Source organism: Platichthys flesus, chromosome 3, assembly GCF_949316205.1.
Source record: "Platichthys flesus chromosome 3, fPlaFle2.1, whole genome shotgun sequence".
In the NCBI taxonomy this organism is placed as follows: Eukaryota; Metazoa; Chordata; class Actinopteri; order Pleuronectiformes; family Pleuronectidae; genus Platichthys; species Platichthys flesus.
This window is the reverse complement of record NC_084947.1, coordinates 2,187,348-2,208,000: the sequence shown is the minus strand read 5'-3', so window position 1 is coordinate 2,208,000 and position 20,653 is coordinate 2,187,348. Positions and strand designations below refer to the sequence as shown.

Here is a 20,653-nt window from a genome sequence, read left to right as displayed (position 1 = left end):
TTGTCATGTGTTCTGGATGTACGACCATTTTAAGAACTGCCGTTAATCTGGAAACAAGATCATAGTTTCTTCTATTTCCACATAACATCTTTTCAAAGACTAAAATAACTGAGCAACGTCAAACATATTAAATAAATAAACTTGATATCAGATGACACAAAACGAGTAACGGGAAAGTTTGGGAGAAAAGTGGCACAAAACAAAAAACAGAAACAAAGCAAAATATTCAAAGTTTATTTCTCTCTCCTTGGTTTTCATTCTCCATATGTTACAAAATCAATATTTCAGAAATTGAATAGCAAAACTTGGACGCGTTCGTCTATGTACATAACTGTTGGTCTGTAACTTTAGCTTACACTCAAAAAGTCAACATTTACATCTTGTAACTCGACAAACGCAGCATTTGTGTGGTCACAGCCTCAGATTTGATCATAAAATTATATAAACTAATGAATTTTACCATTTACTCTATTAAAATATTATTTTTGAGATTTCAACCCAAAGGCTAACAGACCTGGAAACACCTGAACCTCTTCAAGGGCTAAAACTATTCATCACACATGATTCTCATCTTGGTTACAGGTTTGTAAAACTTTATTTAAAGTTACAGATTCACACACACATTAACAATGTGTGTGTGAATCTGACGCAAACGTTTTGACTAAACTGAAATGACATTGATGACGTTTTATTTTATGAAAAACAGAAACACAGCTGTATCCAGAAGTCTGTTGTTTTTATAAGGCCACAGCGCGTCCACAGATTTCACACTGTACACACAAACATACACAGAGACACACACACACACACACACACACTCACTCACCAGTCCACGTACATACAGAATATATATATAAGCTATGTGTGATATTTACAGAATTCCCTCACCCAGTTTTGAAGGTTTACATTAAGGAACACGTAGCCTGGTTTGTATAAATTGTGTATTTTTGAAGATTGTGCTTTACAGTTTATTTACATATAGACACATGGGGACATTTCATTCAGTGTTTAAAAATGAAAAATACATAAATGTCCACCCCGGCTCCTGAGAATCTCCTCGTAGGAAACGCTGAAGAAGAACATGAGAACTTCTGGAGGACGCTAACCCTCTAACTGAAGAGACGTTTGTGCTCTAGTGTGTGTGTGTGTGTGTGTGTGTGTTTGTGTGTGTGCGTGGAGGAGCTGTGAGGAAAACACTGTCCAAGCTTCTAAACACAAATTAAATTCCTGCAGTGTGTTGTGGTTTGAAGCCGCCCTTTGTTCTCCACCCGTGTTTTATCTGCTGCCCACACACCTCCAATCCTCTGCAGCCGTAAACAACCTGCAAACATCTAATCACCAGCTCCCCCCCCCCCCCCGCTCCTCAGCTGGGACAAATAAAAGTGTCTGCAGCTGCTTCCCAAGTTCCCCCCGGCAGCCACATCTGGAGCCGTCGTGAGGAGCCGGAGAACAATAAACAGCTCGAGGTTTCTCTGAGAGATTATTAAATGGCTGCAGATTGATTGAGGAATGTAAAAACATAATAGTGTGAAATGAGACACGGATCTGCTTCCAGACGCTCTCCCTCCGCGGCAGTGATGGGATGAAGCTCACACACACTTACACCTTCTGGCCTGGAGGCGGAGTCACAAAGCTGAGGCTGAGACTTGTGACTCCTCCCACTTGGAGACAAGAAGCTTTGATCGTCTCGAAGTCGAAGTTGTTAGTTTATGAATCAACGTTAACTTTAAAGTTAAAATCTGTACAAATCCCTTCTCAAGCTCACAGTGTAATACGATTAAAGTTTCTGCTCCTTCACAATAAGATTTATAGAATGTTTGTGGATTTTTATCTGCTAGATTGTTGAAAAACAACATGACATCGACCGAAGCATCTTTGCAAAGGACGGGACTCAGCGATAATTGGTTTAAATTATTTATGAAATTGTTATCATCATAAATCTCGGTAGTTAGCCTGAAGCCTTCGTTGGGACTAGGTCTAATAAAGGATATTAAACCCAACCCATAGAGGGCGCCACAAATACCACATCATTTCTGCAGCATGTTGTTTTCTGCAACGTCTCATAACTCAAGATGCCTTTGAGCAAAGCTGATTTAACTCACAGGCGACCTCTTGTGGTGTCTCCTGAACTCACACAGCAAGTTTCCTTCACATCTGATGAGCGGGAGACAAACGATAGAACCATGAATGAAAGGCTCTGTGATGAAATGAGCGTGTGATTCATCAAACACAGACTTTAAACAGATTTTAACGAGCTGAAGAGACTTTGTTCATTTTAAGACTGAAATCTGCTCGTTGTTGAGCTGCTTCCCTCTGCTGAGCCCAGAGGGATTCGAACCCATTAACCGAATTAATGTTATTAAATTATTATTATTCATCTGGCCTGCATCCCTCTGATGATTTTCAAGTTATAATTCTGTCATTATTTTGTCAATAACCAGTGATTTGAAGTTTAAATTAAAGTAAAGTAAGTCAAGTTCTTTTTTGACCAATTCTACGTTGATATAATTTAGGAGCCGGTTAAGATTCAGAGTCTCATTTCACACATTTCAATCAGAAAAACTAATCCTCAAACCATCCAGAGTCTTTAATGATCGAAGAGATTTGATCCCTCAGCAGCTTCCACCCCCCCCCCACACACACACACACACACCTGTTACACACCGAGTGTTCATCCAGTTCAAAGTGGACGGAGCTCATTTCTATCTCCACTGTCTCCCATTAAACACTTTGTAGAGTGTGAGACCTGAAGGACAAGACGGGTTCTAGAAGTCCATGTCCCACCCGGACAGCTCCTCGGGGGGGCTGTCCTCATCCGCAGGGTAACTGTCGAAGTAGCTGTGATCTGTCGGCCCACTGACCTTTAGAGGACGAGGAGACAGGGAGGGAGTTAGGCTGGAAAAACCACTTCAATCTGGAATGTTTTCAATTCTTGTGTCTTCTTCTACGAGTTTGGACGATGTCTCCACTTACCTCTCTTTTCAGTGGAGACGATAGTGTCCTCGCCTTCAGTCCTTCCCAGTTGAAACCATTAAACCACCTTCGGACACAGAGCGAATAGAAACATCTTAATCTCTTTCTCTGCTCTTACCCAGACCAACAAGCCCCTGAGATTTTACACTGGGACTTATTCTGTGACAAGGAACATTTTCCTAGAGCTGCAACATCTTCTATGTTTTTGACTGAATGGAAGTCGTCTATAAAAAGTTAAAGCTCTCTCTTATAAGTTCAATGACTCAGCACATTTAAAAAGAACAAATTCTTTAATCTTTATTCTTCTATCACTCTCTGAGTCTTCATAAATCAAAATAATCACAATACAAAAAAATTAAATTTATATAACATGCTAATTAATTAGGTTTTTCCAAATTAAGTTTGTCAATTGCATCAATTTAATATTAACTTTGATTTCAACTAACTTAACTCATTATAATTCACAAAGTCCTGTTTTTAAGTTGCTCCAACACAGTTCTTTTCTGCTCTAAGACTGAAGCACTAATGTGAGCAGTCTTTTGAACTGGTCTCGCGGCCCACTGCTCATGTTCCACATGCTCACTGATTATCTAATTGCCAAAGTCATAAACCAGTGGCCCTCGTTCATAATGTTCAGTTAGAGCTAATGAGTGAAGCTGATCTCTCCACGGAGATGAGAGACAACACGAGTCACTTCTTACCTGTGCTTCTTGATGTCTGTTATTCCATTCTTCAGGTTGCCCAGTCGCTCTGAGGGATTTCGCCTGTAAAGTTCACCAGAGTGGGAAATGAGGAAGTTACTGGTTTGGCACAGAGACACTGGGAGCTCCTTGAGTTTCTATAAAGTGCTTTAAGACATTTGATGACTTTGCCTGTGGATTCACTTGTTACTTCCTGTGTGGTGTCGTACCTGCACAACTTGCGTATGAGGTCCTCAGGTCTCTTGCTGACCTTCTTGGGGAAGTCCATCTTCTCGATGCCTTTCAGGATGAACGTGTACGTCATCATCTGGTCGCTCCCGGAGAACGGAGGACTGTGGAAAGGTGGGTAAGGAACGTGTTTTCATTTCCTTCAGCAAAGTGGACAACGTGCAGTCTGGCTGAGACATGATCCTGGACGCTCACCTGCCGGTAAGGAGCTCGAACACCAGGATGCCCAGAGACCAGAAGTCCACGCTGAAGTTGTGGCCCTTGTTGAGGATGATCTCCGGGGCCACGTACTCCGGGGTCCCACAGAACGTCCAGGTCTTCTGGCCACACCGGATCTTCTTGGCAAACCCAAAGTCAACCTGGAAACACAGAGTTGATCAGCCCATTCTGAAAAGGTCCAATGTGGAACCTCTAGGGCCTCAGAGTCCGCTTGAAACCAGAACCAGGTGTTCTCTGTGGAACTCACCAGTTTGATGTATCCCTCCGTGTCCAGCATGAGGTTCTCCGGCTTCAGGTCTCGGTAGAGGACTCCTTTGCGGTGGAGGTAGTCGAAAGCCTCTGTGACGCAACCCACACAGAATTTGGCGATGGGCTCGTCAAAGCTCCCCCTGCAGGTGAGACGTTAAAGTGTCAGAAGTCATTATGCGAATCCACCTGAACCCTGAGCTCTTGATTTATGACATCTGGACCTGAGAGTCGCTGCTTCTCAGTTCCCTCATTAGATGACAGAACAATAAGATGATCACTGTCTCCCACCTGTCTCTGAGCAGACTCCAGATCTCTCCACCCAGACAGGCCTCCAGCAGCATGTACACGTATCTGTTATCCTTGAACGTCCGATAGAGCCTGAGAAGAGAACGAGTTGAAGTTTTGATTCATTTAACAGAACAACATCAACGCTGCTCTATTGTTCATGATCAGCATTTGTGGTTTTATATTTGTATATTTGATTGTATAGAGCTCGACTGATTTATAGTTTGGTTTATAAACATCAGCAGATCAGAAAATATGTTTATAATGTAAAAATTAGTTTGATAACGATCTTTTAGAGATCATTTGGGTTTTATACGCTGATATATTGGTATCAGAAAATGTTCTATTCTCTACTTTCAGTATCTGCATCAGCCTCCAAAAGATCCATAAACTTTCTATTTTAAAATCAACTTATTTTCCTGATTGTAAAAATATCCAGGATGTTTTCTCTGTTCTCTCTCTGATTTAATTATCAATAATCACTTTCCTATATCATCCTAACCATGTAGAGCAATGGACAAATATTCAGGAGCATATTCAGTATCAGTGTTTGACCCTCGAGATACTGGAAGAGATGTTAACCCCCCCTCTCCCCCTCCCACCAACGATAATGTTCAATATGATAAATGTACAGTAAAAACATTGCGGGTGTGAAGAGGAGGTCAGAGAGTGAAGAACGACTTTAATATCTGAGTCTGTTCTGCTGCATCTGGTGAAACCGGATCATCAGCACAGAAAACCCTCGGCTGCGATACTTCAAAAACAAATAACCACATCTTCTTAGCGACGTCCTGAGGAGACGTGATCTCATCAGAAATCTAATAAGCTCCGACTAATGGAGCCGAGCTTTATTGTCGTGTGAGACCAGGAAGTGAAACGTCTTCAGGGGACTGACTTGACGACGAAGGGCGAGCGCGCCTCGGCGAGGATCTTCCTCTCCGAGTGGATATGCTCCTCCTGTCTGTTGTCCACTACGTGCTTCTTCTTGATGACCTTCAGGGCGAAGGTGATGTCTTTGCCCTTCACCTTCACCTGCAGATGGAAACAACCGGAGTTAGTTGGTTGCATGGTGTAGAGGGTTATAGAATCTATGATGCCTCCTCACCAGTTCCACTCGGCCGAAGCCACCGACGCCGAGTGTGGCGATGGCGTCCAGGTGGTCGAAGGGCCTGGACGGAGGGAACACCGACACCATGTCCCTCAGCTGGAGGACATCAGGAGGCAGCGGCTGGCTCTGGTGGCGTGACAGCGATCTTCTGGACGGACACAGACACGGAGAGAGGATTAATCTGTGGAATTCTAAATGTGACGAGGCCAGGTGGGTTCTGTTTTCACTTTTCACTCTCTCCTCCTCGGACCCGTTAATCCATCAGCTCTACGAAGACGTCCCTTTGTCCCACTTCTTAAAAACCCTTAATACTCTTATAACTCCATAGAAAGAAACGCTGGAAGTGCTTCACCGATGCAGAGTTTAAAGTTTTCTGTGCACTTGATTCTGCCAGCACGTCTCACAGTAGCAGCTCTATGCGAGCGGCTCAGACAGTTAACACAGCGTTCTCTTCATGTCCCTGGCAGAGCGTCTACCTGGCATGTCTCTTCTTGTCGTCGCGATCCAGAGTTGCCACGTAGCCTTGGAGGTACTTCTGCAGCTCGTTGAAGGTGCCCACCGTCTGATCGAATGTCCTGGAAAAACAAAAACAACGTGTCAGCGGCAGAACCACTGGAACGGACGGATTCCACAAGCTGGACGTGGATGTGACCCTGCATCACATTATACAGACGTGGTAACTATTTGTACTAATCTTTGTTATTTGGAAGAATTACACACAAAGCAACTATTGGACTGATTCCCATGAAAGGTGGAGGAAGAGTGGGGGAAGAGCCCGTTAAAGATCCAGATCAGGGGTCAGATCTTAATTCTCCTTCTTTAAATTCGTGATTTAAGATGTTTTTTTTACACTTGAATAATCACACATATTCAGAAAACTGATATTTATGATTTTGTGCAAGTTTGGTGCAGTTTGATTGAATTTAAAGGGACTGTTGGGCCTTGGTGGAGGTTTGTGCCATTCTTGTGTTTTCATTGCTATTTGTCTGTTAGCTTGTCTGTTAGCTTGTCTGTTAGCTTGTCTGTTAGCTTGTCTGTTAGCTTGTCTGTTAGCTTGTCTGTTAGCTTGTCTGTTAGCATGATAACACAAAACAGATGTTTGTAGAAATGGAAGAATGAGACCCGGGACAAGAAAGGACTCATTCAATTGTGGCTCAGAAGAAACGGCCGGATCCAGAATAATTAACGTAAATAGTAAAGTGATATTTATACGTATCTTCCCCTACTAAACATCTGGCTCTATCAGATTTCCACATGGTCTCGGGGGGGGGATGTTGTGTTGCTTGTAAACACACTGGAAACAAAGCTTCTCTCACTCTCTGTCGATGACGAGACATTCCACCCCGTTCTCTTCAGCCACGATATTCGCCGACCGGACGTCATCACTGAAACAGAGACGTAACACACACACACACACACACACACACAGGTGCACAAAAATAAACACATTTCCGACTCCCCGACTGTTTAGATAACGGTTCTGAGGATTCAGTTTCTTCTAAAATGCATCTGAATGATATTAACTCAACATGCGATGGCTGTTAAAACATTCCTCTCCCGGGTCAGGATCTGTTATTCTACCTGATGAGTGCTTTCTCTCCGAAGTAATCCCCCTTGTGCAGCGTGTTGATGGTCTGCGGCACCTTATGGGCCTCGGTGGTCTGGGTCACCTTCACCTGCACAACAACACACACTGGTTTCACGCGGCTGTTTCCAGTTCACATCCCCAGCTTTCACAGGTGCTCTCGATTTGCTCCCCGTGTTTTCACAGTGCGTCGGAAAGAGGACGAAGGGATTCAAAAACAATCAACACGTGGAATTACAGTAATTGGAACACGATGGGTTGTGATCAAGTGGCATCTCGAACACGGGAGGTTTCAACACAAACACTGCCGCGACCTTGATTTTGTGAAACCCGTCTGTAATTTGTGAGGCTTTAAAAAACCAGTGGCCTCACCCCAGTCGAGGTCAGACCAGCGGGGCGTCCTCCTGCCGAGGAAAGGCCTCAATGACATCACAGCCGCCATGGTGTGTTTTAACTAAGTGTCCCATTTGACCTCGGTGACCTTCACTTCCCTTGTTTTTTCTGGTGGCAGGCGCTCTCAGAGTTTACTCCCTCTCCGGTCAGGAGGTACACGGGGGGCGGGGGGTGTAGCGGAGCCATTTCCTGTATTAGCCCCCTTCCTCCCAAACAGCATGTGTCTCTCTGGTGTGGTTGGCTCAGCGCTGAGGAGCTGCTGTCTCACGTTGGCTCGTAATGGCGTTTTTGAAAGTCCCCGGTGGACGGGCTGGGCCTCTCTCCATGTCCCCTCAGCCCCGCGGTGTCAGGTTGCTGACTTATCAGGCAGGCGGGGCGGGGGGGCGGGGTGGGGTATGATCACCACATCCCACACGCTCACATGGAGTTTGACCTGACCTACTGTTTCAAACTGGTTGGTTACTGGAAGGAAAACTTTGCTTAGAGAAATGGGATCTGAAATTAGCGTCGGACACAAATGATCCAAAGTAAGTTCACCTCCCTCCTGCTGCAGATTTACTTTCTCTGATGGGAAAAGACTTCAGACTGAAGCAGCGTCCACATCAGTGCATTAGAGACATGTTGCAGAATTGTCTGACCGAGGCACCGGAGGACTGGTTGTGTTGTTGTTGTTGTTGTTGTTGTTGTTGTTGTTGTTAACTGTCTCAGAAACGTGCTACAGCTGCTTCTATTAATTGAATTGTTCACTATTCATTTCTAATTTAATAATAACTGAATGCTTCTTTTGAACAGATGCTGAAGGTCACCTCCCTTTTCAACGTGAGGACACAACAGGACTTTGTGTTGTTTGTGTGTTTTTACCAGATTACCTTTCCCTGAGCGATGATGTAGAAGGTGCTGCCCTCCTCGCCCTCCCGGATGACGTACTCCCCCTTGTCATAGTACTCCTAATGTGCAGAGGGAGAAGGGGGGGGGGGGTGAATGTGGTGGTCAGAACTGAAGCGTCACATTGATTTAACCATCGAGCGGCTCGGGTTGATTCCTGGTAGCCCCCCCACCCCCCCGCCCCGCGGGATCAGAGCTGCCGTCGATGACGTTCATCACGAGGAATGACACTTTCAAAATACAGATCAGTGCTATAATATTATTATACATATTAAAATGGACTGAGCCTATTCATTTCTTTATCATTTCATAATTTTCTAACATTTTCTATCACTTTTTTTCCTTTAATCTAGAAAACAACATCACAAACTTTGCAGAAGTGGCTGTAAATCGAGAATAACTCATTATAATGAATATTGTTCAACTCATCGATTCATCAACTCATCAATTTATCATGAGTCACTTCAGGTTTATTGACTTTCATCACACACGTCCGGTTCTTCTGTCCATTATTTGATAATTAATGTGGATGAAATGTTATCATGGTGACAAATGACACATCCAGATTCACGACATCATGATGAGGCCTGATGAGCAAAGTGGATCTGAAACTACATTACAGGAGTTTATCTTCCTGCTCGTATCAAAACCACTTACAGCAGCTTCCTCTTCTTTGAGGTTTAATACGATAATAATTCACTTTTACCAGACTGTCCCACAGGCTCCTTCAAATTCGACAGATAATACAAATCCTGAGCAACGAAGGATCCAATGGGCTGCTCCCTCGAGGCCGAGCTACCCCAGGATTCATTGCACACAGGTGATGAAGCTAACAGGCTAGCTTATAGTGCAGCTGCTATAATAAGCTAATGATGAATCCTCTGTAGTCTGGACTGTCTCATTTCGGTTTGGACCTTTACGTACTCGGCCTACGGAGGTTCGGCCTCCGAGGGATTCGGCCCCGAGTCGAGACGTTGCTTCAGTTTCACCCGAGGCATCACTGTGACTGCAGGTGAGATATATACAGCACCGAGTTCTGAGCAGGGATCATGAATCAGAATCAACCGGTTCCTCTGGTACAAACCGACAGTCGGTTTGTACCAGAGGAACCGGTTGATTCTGATTCATGATCCCTGTCCAGCTGCTGCAGGAGGAGGATCTCACTCGACTGAGAGAGAGAGATCGTTTCTGTGTTTAGCTCAAAGTTTACGAGCTTCATAAAGCCGAGCGACACTTTGTGATATTCCTGAATGAGACACAGGTCGTTCCCTCCGTCTGTTCGCAGCTCAGAGGCACCGACACCCTGCACTCTGTCCATTTACCAAACCCCCGACACGCCAGCCAGACTGCTGAGTCAGCGAGTCGAGCTAAAGCGTTCGGGGGGGGGGGGGGGAGTGCAGAGAATGAAGGTGACCCAGGCCGTGGCGTTCCCTCCGCTGAGACAACCGCTCAGGGCTGTGATCCGTTCGGCTGCAGACGACTGTGCTGGAAGTTGAACAAACAAATCAGAGCAGCCACGCGTAAACATTCCCCGGTGTGTTTACTGTCAGACCTCTCCACACAAGTGGCGTTTTCCTCGAGCACCCGAGCTTGTTTACATCCCGTTTACGCTTCGGGAGACGCCAGTTTAACACCCATGTCCATGACAGCGGAGACAACACGCCACGGTTCTGTTTATAAAGACTGTCCGGGTGATGCAGAGGCTGTGCGGGGGGGGGGGGGGGGGGGGGGGGGGGTCCGGACCTGAGGTCAAACGTTTGTCTTTTCAGGGAAAGACAGATGACGCCTTTCGTTAAAAAAGCTTGAGAGCGAATCTCCTCTAAAAATATTTCAAGTGCTCTGCCCCCCCAACAACCACACACATCCCCTTCTTCTATTCTGAGCCATCAACCTGCTCTGAATTGGTTTATGTGTGTGTGTGTGTGTCTGTGTGTGTGTGTGTGTGCATCTCTGTCTGCCTCACTAAATCAAGAGGAAGGCCCAGACCTGTTTTTTTTAGGAAACAACTCAGTCTTCAGCTGCTCCTTGAAAGCATCGTGCTGCCTTCAAGGAGCAGTTTGGAAAATCACTTCTGACCTGAGCACGCGTGAGTGATTTGTGTATAAGTAAGAGTCGTTGATTTCAGACTGTCTCACTTTGTAGAGAATTTATATTTATGGATCTAAGAAAGAGCAAAGAATCAAATAGATTGGTTTTAAAAGTTATCATATATATTGTTATATTCAATTAGCCCATTTCCAGACCAGAGACCAGAGACCTGGTTCTCAGGGTTTTCTAATATGACATTAATCTTCCCCGACTTGAACCAGGTCTTTTTGTCTATAACAAAGTGGATCTTATTGAGCAAACTGACACAGGATCTGTCTTGTCTCATTTTAAGTGTCTAGTGTCAGAAAAAGGTAAAAGTGTGAGTCTGCAGTTTGTGTCCTCGTGTTCACGGCTGTTCTCCTTCCTCCTGTTCTCTGCTCATTAACAGATCCCTCTCTAAAGTACAGTCGTCCGTGTGAAACTTCATTCCCACGTTAATCTGAGAAATAACATCCTTTTGCTCTGTCTTTGTGTTGATGGGTTAGGGTTTTGGTCACGACAGACAGAAACCAAACCGACTCTGGAAGCTGCTTCTGTGACTTGATTCTCTCGGACTCCTCGGAGGAGGAAATCCACTGGATGTTTTTTTTGCTTGGAACGAGGAAAACGTGGATTTCTCTCTCTCTCCCATCTCTTCCGTGAGGAGCCACATTTGAAGAAGATCTTGTCTGACAGACTTAAAAATAAGTTTCTCTCCGGCGGCAGCACGAAGACAGAGGCTACTGCTCGTGAAGATTCCGATTCCTGGATGATACGACTATTTACCAGCAGAGAACAAACACAAATCGTGGAACCATTTTGTCTTTTTTCCAAGAATCAACCGGCTCCATTTGGCCTCAACATGGTCGCACAACACAAACCACTCATTGTCATTATTCAGGTTTGTCGTCTGTCAGAGTCACATCCTGCTCTAACAGCCTGTGTGTGTCTGTTCTATTGTGCAGCGTCTTATACTCACAACACAAAAAATCCAAACACTGACCAAAAACTCACAATACATCCCAATACTTACCACCCAATCAAATACCCTGAATGGCTGCATTTTGTGAGTATTTAATTGTGTTGTGAGTATTTGCAGCATGTTTTCTATTCCTCACACGAGACCCTCCCCTCTACCTGCATCTTTCTAGTGTCAGTGACTTGTGCACTTGCAGCAGAGCATCACATTGTGCATGTCTAAGTGTACGTGTGTTTCTTTTCTAGGAGATAACACAATGAAAGTATCATTAACTCTGAATTACCCCCCCCCCCCCCCCCCCCCCCAGCTCCTCGGGCTCGACATTTCAAAACGCTTGAATGAAAAGATGAAACGTTTTTTTGCTTCCAACAGATCTCGTTGCTTTTGGCTTTTGAATCTTTCCAGTTCGAATTCCAATCTGCAGATCGGACCTGATGGAGAAGGTGCATTAACCCCCCCCAACACTCACACACACCGACACAAACACACACATTCCATCCCCCCACTGTTTGACAAGGAGCTTCAATATTATCTGGCCGGGTCTCAATGAACATCTGCACCACTATTAGGTTACAGCCCCCCCCCCCCAGCTCCATTGGAACTGACTGAATAAGGAGCTTCTCCCCTAGAGGAGGCCGTGAGCAGGACGGGCAGCGACCTCAGGGAACCACCTCGAAGCTCCTCGTTGTGAAAAGAAGCTGTTTTCTCTCACGCAGGAGAAATGAAGCGAGTCCTTCTCCTGCAGGTTTCAACACATTCCCCTGCACACACTTGTATGTTCTCACACCAAAAGCCTGTCACTCGCACATCTTTTAGAAATCACTCCCCCCTCTCACCATTTGAATAAACACTTTCTGGGGCCTTGGTCAAATAATTATGGTAACAATATACAGCGCCCAGCGATGACAGGAATAACACCGGCTCTGTTCATCAACAAGGTAATTTGTGAGGTCCTGCCGACTGGAGGTGAACAGAATACGCTGACACGCAGTAATGGTACACGGCCAAATGGTAATGATATTTTGACAGCAGCTATCTGCAGCGCGCGGGGAGCTGCCAGAGCGTTGAGCAATACAATGAGAAGTCAAATTGTCCCTGCAGGAGAATTAAGAGACAAGTCTGACAGAAGGACTTACCACCTCCAGGCAGTCCACCATTTTGCTGAGCTTGTCCTCCGGTAGATTGGCCAAGAGAGAAACGCTGACGGGAAAAACACAGAAGAGGAACGTTCATTTTGGATTCTGCTCAAATGACCAGAAACATGAGGCCAGGGAGGTTTCACATAGAACTTCAGCCTGTGTCCAAGAAGTCCGGTAAGTTTTAGAAAATATACACGACCAAACTAATTTAATTAAAATGTTATAATCTTGACTTTACATTTTTTATTATAATACAAATAAAAAAATGCAGCTCCTCTTTTCAGCCTCTGCCTTGGTTTAACTCCTGTCTCCTTAAGACCCCCCCCAGCCCAGTCTGCTCTGATTGGCCAGTTGAACCACTCTGTTGTGATTGGTCAATATCTGATCTCGCTTAATGCAGCTTTACGACTTGCCGCTAGGTGAACTGATCGTAATTCTATTTGGCCATCAGCTGGTTGTTCGTGTTTCATTCTGACTAAAGGTCTTTAAGCCCCACTGGTCATTATCTTGTGTGTCACTTCCTTATGTCAGGAAAGTTGTCGTACATTATCGATCAACAAGAGTCATATCTGTACGGTGACGCTTTAGCTAAGTGTCAACTTGGGGCTCTGACCTTCGCAGGAAGTTGCGATGCTGCTCCTGTCGCGTCTCCGCCGTCCTCCTCATGATGTTCTGGAACACCTCCCGGTCCAAAGCCCACGTCCGCACTTTGTTCACCGCTGTAAAATCAACGTCACGTTACCGGAGACATGGTCCAGATCCCCCCCCCCCCCCATTAACACCGACAACCACGAAGGAACATTCTCTTTTCTCCCTCCTCATCTTTCTTCACACGTTCTCGTTTTATTAAATCCCTCCATCGCCACAGAGGAGGAATGTGTTGTTTTGTTTTATCGAGTGAAAGAATTAGGTGAGAAAAGCAACACTGTGATCCGTCCCGTGTCCCGGTGAGTCACATCGACAGAACCGCGGGGACGGGCCTCCGTCGGCAGCGGCAGGAAGTGGCGGTGAGAACCTGACGGGAACCGGTAGCAGGGACTGAGCCGTCCTGTATCCACTTCATCTGTTATCATGTAAAACTCTCAGAGAGACAAACTGTCACCGTGTTTCCAGTTCACCCTGAATATCGAGGTCAGGACACGGTGACCCCCCCCCCCCCCCAAGGGCCACCAGTCGGTAACTTGGTTAAATATACAAACCCGGACAAAGAGCGCTCACATCGTGTTCCCTGTGAGCGCTCTCCAAACGCAGAGCAGCTGAGAACCAATCAGGATGCAAAGCCTCTGTAAACAAACCACATGCAGATGCTTGTTTACTTCGGTCTAATGACTGATTGGATTCTCCTGCTCCGACCATCAGGTGAATCCTCGAGGAGTCGCTCCGACCGCGATGAAGCTCAGAGAACTTTCAGATTAGAGTCGAGAGAACGTTGAAGGTTCAGAGGAAAAATAACATTTCAGTGTCTTTTACCGTCGGCTGCAGTCTGAACTTTCTTGGCAATTCTTTGAACACGGAGATATGAATTCTACAGTTCACTGACTTGGAAAAAGGAGAACGGAGCCTCTTGCCTTCTCACTCCTCACTTATTAACACCTGCTTTCACTTTCAGGGGAAAATATCAGAAAAATTTGCCATTTTCCGGAGTTGGACTTTCACATCTGCAGCAGGAGGATGGAAATCACATTTTCTGCTGTGGCTCAGTGCTTTTGTTTTACAGCTCGTCCACATCTCTCCCATTTCCAAGTCAACATCTTTGTCAGCATCAGTAGAATCCACATATTGATGCTTTAATTGACTTTTAAACTGAAGTTCAATAAAGGAAACTTCCCCCTCGATACAACATCAATAATTATGACACTTATCATCTTTTCTCATGAGTAAAACAAGGAATAACTCGACCTGTTGAATATCTAATTGTTGTTTGTGCCTTGCTCTCTCTCTCCTCTATTTTTATTTCAGCTTTAATTCGTCTGATTTGTACATGTGCTGAAAACAGATCCAGAGAAGTTAGCGTCTTCTCGGTGTTGACGTTGTTACCTCGTACTGACGCCGTCCGGGTGCAGTTGTACAGGATGGCTAATTCCCCGAAAGTGGTCCACACGGCGATCGATGTGAGCAGCTTGCTGTGCTGAAACACGTCCAGCTTCCCGTCTGCAAACACCAAACCAAGGACAATCAATAGCTGTTTGTTTTTTTAACCTACATTTAGGACACAGACAGAAATTCACAAGAGACAAACAGATGTGTGTCGCAGACAGAATCTAATGATGTTTAAATGTCATTAGGTTCATTTAAAACCGGACGAGTCACTGGTTATTTATTCAACGTGTCAGAATTCCTCCTGTGCTGGTGCTCGATACGCAGACTCAGCAGAAACTGAGCTGCAGGTTTTATTTCAGTAAATAATAATAATAATTCTTCTGCTACAGTAAATGTGGTGTCTTTAAAAAACTGGAAAACACTCAAATCTTCCTCCTTCCTTCCATCTGTTTCCTCAAACAACACAAACACAACTTGTATTTTTAGGGTCCTGGTCCGTCAGAGACCCTGAAGTAAAACAAATTAAAGACTTGATGAAAGGAGCGTCTGTATCAATATTTAATATCTGATTAATCCTCTGAGGTGAAACGTTGTTTGGATTTCTTGTCTCTTCTGGTTTCCGTCTCTTCTGTCCAGCACCTCGAGCTCATTACGTACTTTCATTTAATTTCAGTTTAGTTTGTTCGCTGTCCAAGAAAATTCGATTCATTTATTCACCTGGATAAACAAGCAAACACATGAATAAAACAGTAAAGAATGAAACAAGAGAGTTCTGGTTCCTTCAGTTCCATTTACTTCCCATCACTGTGTCTGAGTGTATAATCACATCAGGGTCCAAAATTAGCTTCGCTCCCCGACCGCGTCCGTCCTGGTGAACCAGAGGAATTCAAACTGTTTCGCCAACAAGACGCTCACCGGGCCAAAATCCATCAAATCTACATTTCTACAAAGAATAACATGAAGCTAGTTAACCTCTCAAAGGTTTACATCCAATAACGTGTGTGGAGAAGAAGAGCCAATCAAACGCTGTTTCGCTCTGATGTGATTGGCTCGTGGTCAGACCGGCTGCACAATAGGGCAAAGACTGAGAGTCCAGAAATAGTCCGTTTGAAACACCACAGGCCGATGTGGCGAGTTCCGAGGAGTTTTCTGCCAGTTTCCGATTTTTAACTCTCTAACCTCGCAGTCAGCAAACGCCGGTCCCTCCCAGGGGAGAGCAGTCGAACGCTGCACAGTTTGGAAAGAACACGCTGACTGAAAATACAGTCGTCAGGTTAATCAGCAGTTTTTGGCGATATCAGCCAAAGGCCTGGTTTCTGAGAATCCACTGAAAATCCCAAATGGTCTAAATCTCACACAGGTGCCTGAACAAAGAACAGATCTTTTTCCACTTTTCATTTGCACACATCTTCACCACAGTTTCCTGCTTGACCTGCTTCTGCTGTCAGTGAACACCAGGAACCAGACATGATGTCAAAGTCCTGATTTAATGTCAAACTGCTTGAAGCTTGAAGAGAATCACAACGTGCATCATGTCACTCTGCAGGTTCTCACTGTACAGAGTCCAGGTTCACAAAATGAAGCCACTGCAGAAATGCCTGAAGTGACCAGCAGAGGGCGACTATAGAAGTCCATGAGAAAAGAATTCTTCTTCTCTGTTGATTTAAAACGTCAGTAAACATTTTCCTAAAATCCATTTAGTGTCAAATAGACCATAAAGCACTGTATGCATTGGGGGTGTTTATACTGTGTGATTGACAGCTAGTACCGTCCAATGGGTGCAGGTGGCAGGTGGAGGTAGGCGGGCTCTCTGTTAGGCTCCACCCACCAGTCTTTCAAATATGGATACTTCTGGTTTGAAAAAAACAAGATGGCAGACAGCAGCTCACAAACCAATGGGTGACGTCACGGTGGGTTGATACCTTCTGTCACTCCACACAAGACTCCGCCCACTGACTAGTCCAGCAGGGTTAAATCACCGTCTGTTGGCTTCTCTAGTTCTCTCTAATTGGACATTAGGTGTCATATGATGTTTGACCACAATGTGTGTGTGTGTGTGTGTGTGTGTGTGTGTGTGTGTGTGTGTGTGTGTGTGTGTGTGTCGGATCTGGAGGTAATTGAATTGAAACCGGTGTGAACCCACCTGCCAGCACAAACAGATGGTTGCCGTGCTCTCCCTGCGTGATGACGTACTCCCCCTGCTGGTAGGTGCGCTCGTACATGCACTCCACCATGTCTTTGAGCTGCTGCAGCTCCAGACGCTTCAGGTACTGGTTCTTGTTCAGGGCGTCGGTCAGCAGCTTCTTCACACTGTCGACACGGACCACAAACAGTTAGACCACTTCACCAGAACGTAGAGTAGTTTCATCCCATGTGATAACTTCTACTCCATCTATCTGATGGCTGTAAGATTCTTCTCATCTCTGCGTGGAGGAATGAAGTTTTTTTGTGTTAAGCAGAAATATTTATCGTCAATACCAAGTAGACAAGTTTAACAGTTGTGTTGCCAATCACAACTGTGGCTCCATTTTGGCTCCATGACTCAACCGTGGGTCCTAATTGTTCTGCAACAGGGAAATGATTTGTTTTATACAACGAATACATGTCGAATGTGAGTTATCTTCCTCTGGCTTCACTCGATGTGCTTGTCATCCTAAGAATGAGAAGCCTGAAGAAACAAAACGAGTGAATGAAACCTCTGAATCATAAAAACTTCCTATTTCAATGCTTAAATTCAATTCTAAGTAAATAAAGATTATTTCTTCCTTTTCCTTTCGTCAATCTAATCCTGAAAACTGGAGATAGTGAATAATTAATGGATCTTGATACAGATTTATTAGAGCTGATATCTACGAGTGAGAGTGTGATTTAGTGCAGTTGGATAAGTTTTAAGAGGACTGTGATTCCTGATAGTTTTCCTCAGGCGTTCCCCAGGACACCCACGTCCACGCCGCTCACCAGCGTTTCACCTCGGGTTAAACATTTGGTCTCCCATGTGAAACCATCGCACCCTCAGGTCTCCTTCCAGCCATGAATCACCCAAAACAGCCCAAACATAAAATGGTCAGGAGCTGCCAGAGTTCACCGTGGTGCATTTTAACAGCTGCAGTGAGGGGCCGTTCGAAGAAGACATCGCTTTCTTCAGGGAGCCGTAAACCAGAGAAGGTTCAGGACCCCGGTTGAACGCTCACTATAGATCATGAGTCGTGGTGGCTGCTGGGAGCACTGGGAGCAGTAGGAGCAGCGTTTTGTTTATCCACCGTATCGTGTGTGATAAACTGTCACACTGGGCTTCGTAAAAAAAAAACCAGAGCAGACGACGCTCGCTTCTTTATTATTCACCTCGCGCTCTCTCTCTCCTCCCACCTCGCAGTGTCATTAACTCGCCCGGCGTCTGCAGCTCGTTGCACCTCAGACGTTCAAAGGGCCGGTCGGCAGCTTCATCTACATTCGTTTGGGTTTGTCATCCATCCATTCTGTGCTTGTTAGCGACATATGTTTAAAACATGAGGATTAGATTGAGAGGAGGTGTGTGTTTGTATGTGTGTGTGTGTGGGGGGGGGTTCTGCAGGCTCACATTATTCACTGCAGTGTCGTGTTCATGTCGTGAAGAACAATCACTGAGACAAAAGTTTGGCTGGAATACATAACGCGACTCTCGTTAAATAACCCTCTGGCTGTCGGAGCCTCGTCGGGTGCACAGTAAATTATGTCACATGACAAAGATGAAGAAAGATCCTCGAGCTGCATTTGATCATAATGAAAGTTTCTACGATCTCAGATCAGCAGGACGAATGTAAAACATGAGTGTGTCTTTAAAGGTTGTGGTACGATGATGATTTGGCTCAGTGCTCGTTGTGTTTGCTCGTTTATCAACAAACGTGTCTGAATGTGGAACAGACGAATCAGACGAGGACACAATGAGGACACATGGGAGTTGAAGGAGCATCATTGTTTCTCATTAATCATGTATCTCTTATTATTCGCTTTACATTATATTCTTCTCTGTCGTAACCTTGTGAACACGATATCTCAAAAACTCATTGAGGGAATTTCTTCAAATTTGGAACAAACGTTTCAGCTGCACTCACAGATGAACTCAAAACCATAAAGCTAAGCCCCAGTGTCCTAATAGAGGTGCACTGGACTCCTAAGCTAGGGATCGTGGGTTCAAGTCCCATCTTAGTTTACTTTCAGTAGAGTGGTGCAGCAGAAGTGTGCTCAGCCCATAACTTACAGGTTGATGGACCAAAAACCATAATTTAGCCAATTTCCACTGATAGAGGAATATTTCATCTCACATTCGTCGGAGATCAACTAATTAGGAGATAAAAACTGTCAAATGAGACTGAATTAAATAAATTAATGTAAACTGAAACTGTACCAGTTGGCGGAGGCATACAACCAGTGACCGGTACTTCTAGCAACATCTAAATCTCCGACTTTTCTCATATTATAAAAGGATTTCCTTTACTAACTTTGCTTTAAATGTTGTGACTGGGTGTGTGTCCTAAAGGATGGCCCAGTGTTTCCTCTGCTAAAGGAGACAAGGTAGGAGACATTGAAGCACTCAGCGTTGAGAGAATTCAATCAGCTCTTATCGTGGCTGCTAGTTGGATACTTCAGGGTCATTTCTCTGACTGAGGAACCTTCCATCTGGTTTAATGAACTAGTTGCTTCGGTCCCACCTGCTGCGGCTTGCATTCTCAAACCTCATCCACGAGGTTCTGATGAGCCTGAACCTGAGGGAATCATGAACCTCCACCATTCTCTCCTTACCTTACGAACTTTCCTAAAAGAGACAGAAGACTCTCACCTTGCATCCTTGGGTACCCGGGCGTTCTCGAAGGAGAACTTGGGCAGGCTGCTGGAGTCGTAGGTCCTGGACGTGGGTTCGGCGGACACCCCGGCTTTGGCCCCCTTCCTCCTGTTGAGGGTCTCCTTGATGCGAACACCGAGGTTGGGGCTGTTCTTGGCGCACGTTCTGATGGAGGGAGGCCGAGACGCCAGGCTTCCAGAGGGGCCGCTCGGACCCTTCATCACGTCCTGGAGCTTGTTGAGCTGGATGCACTTGTTCTGCAGCTCCTCGCTCAGCTCGGCCAGAGCTCGGGTCTGCTTGGCCAGCTGCTCCTGCTGACCCCGGATCAGTTGCTCTCTGGCCCAGAGCTCCTCATCCTTCCTCTTGCCCTCTCGCTCCAGCTCCTCCACACGGGCCCTCAGGGAATCCAGGGACGAGATGGTGTACCCGCCGCCGTGGTCCTTGTGGGCTCGGCCGTTGGAGGCGTCCGCCTGTTTGTAACGCTTTGACTTCATCGAGCCGTTCCCCATGGTTTCACCTGAGGAGACGAGAAGAAGATGTGAGTGTCAGTGTTTGCTGAGAGGATGGAGTCATCAGCGGGGGGGGTTGTTTGAGGAAGCCGGGGCTGAGGTTTCAAACAAAAGAGCTGACGCCGGGAGGAGAGAGAGCCGGAGACAGAAAGAGAGAGCGGATCAGTATATAATGGTCAGAGAGTGTGTGTCCTCCATTTATTATTCAGGAGGCAGGAAGTATTGTGTTACATCAACAGTCACTCCCTGTCTGCTCGGCCGACGGCTGAGGGAACGCTGCACGAGGGAAATCACAATAATCACAGTTGATCGATATCAGAAGATGATAGAGAAACTTCTGCGTTCTGCTGGTCCAGAGCTCGACTCTCTGGTGGAGAGAGTGTGTGCGTGGGGACAAAATGTCAGAGAACAATCCGGTGTTTGTTGTGTGGGTCCGTAGCCCCCTCACAAACACACACTGTCCACTTCATGCAT

The 20,653-nt window shown here is 45.5% G+C and overlaps 1 protein-coding gene across 1 annotated transcript; it reads right to left on the bottom strand.

Moving 5' to 3' along the window:
* Positions 1-1,384: 1,384 nt before the first annotated feature.
* On the bottom strand, positions 1,385-20,179 carry prkg2 (protein kinase cGMP-dependent 2). Its single transcript, XM_062381322.1, has 18 exons — positions 19,668-20,179; positions 16,995-17,161; positions 14,849-14,962; positions 13,425-13,530; positions 12,809-12,872; positions 8,611-8,688; positions 7,345-7,439; positions 7,080-7,148; positions 6,240-6,338; positions 5,761-5,911; positions 5,551-5,687; positions 4,659-4,748; positions 4,369-4,510; positions 4,098-4,261; positions 3,884-4,006; positions 3,675-3,737; positions 2,974-3,040; positions 1,385-2,861 (listed from the first exon to the last, which is right to left on the bottom strand). Exons 1-18 carry the CDS (start codon positions 20,177-20,179, stop codon positions 2,766-2,768), a joined length of 2,337 nt encoding a protein of 778 aa, XP_062237306.1. The 3' UTR covers positions 1,385-2,765.
* Between the last annotated feature and the right edge of the window lie 474 nt (positions 20,180-20,653).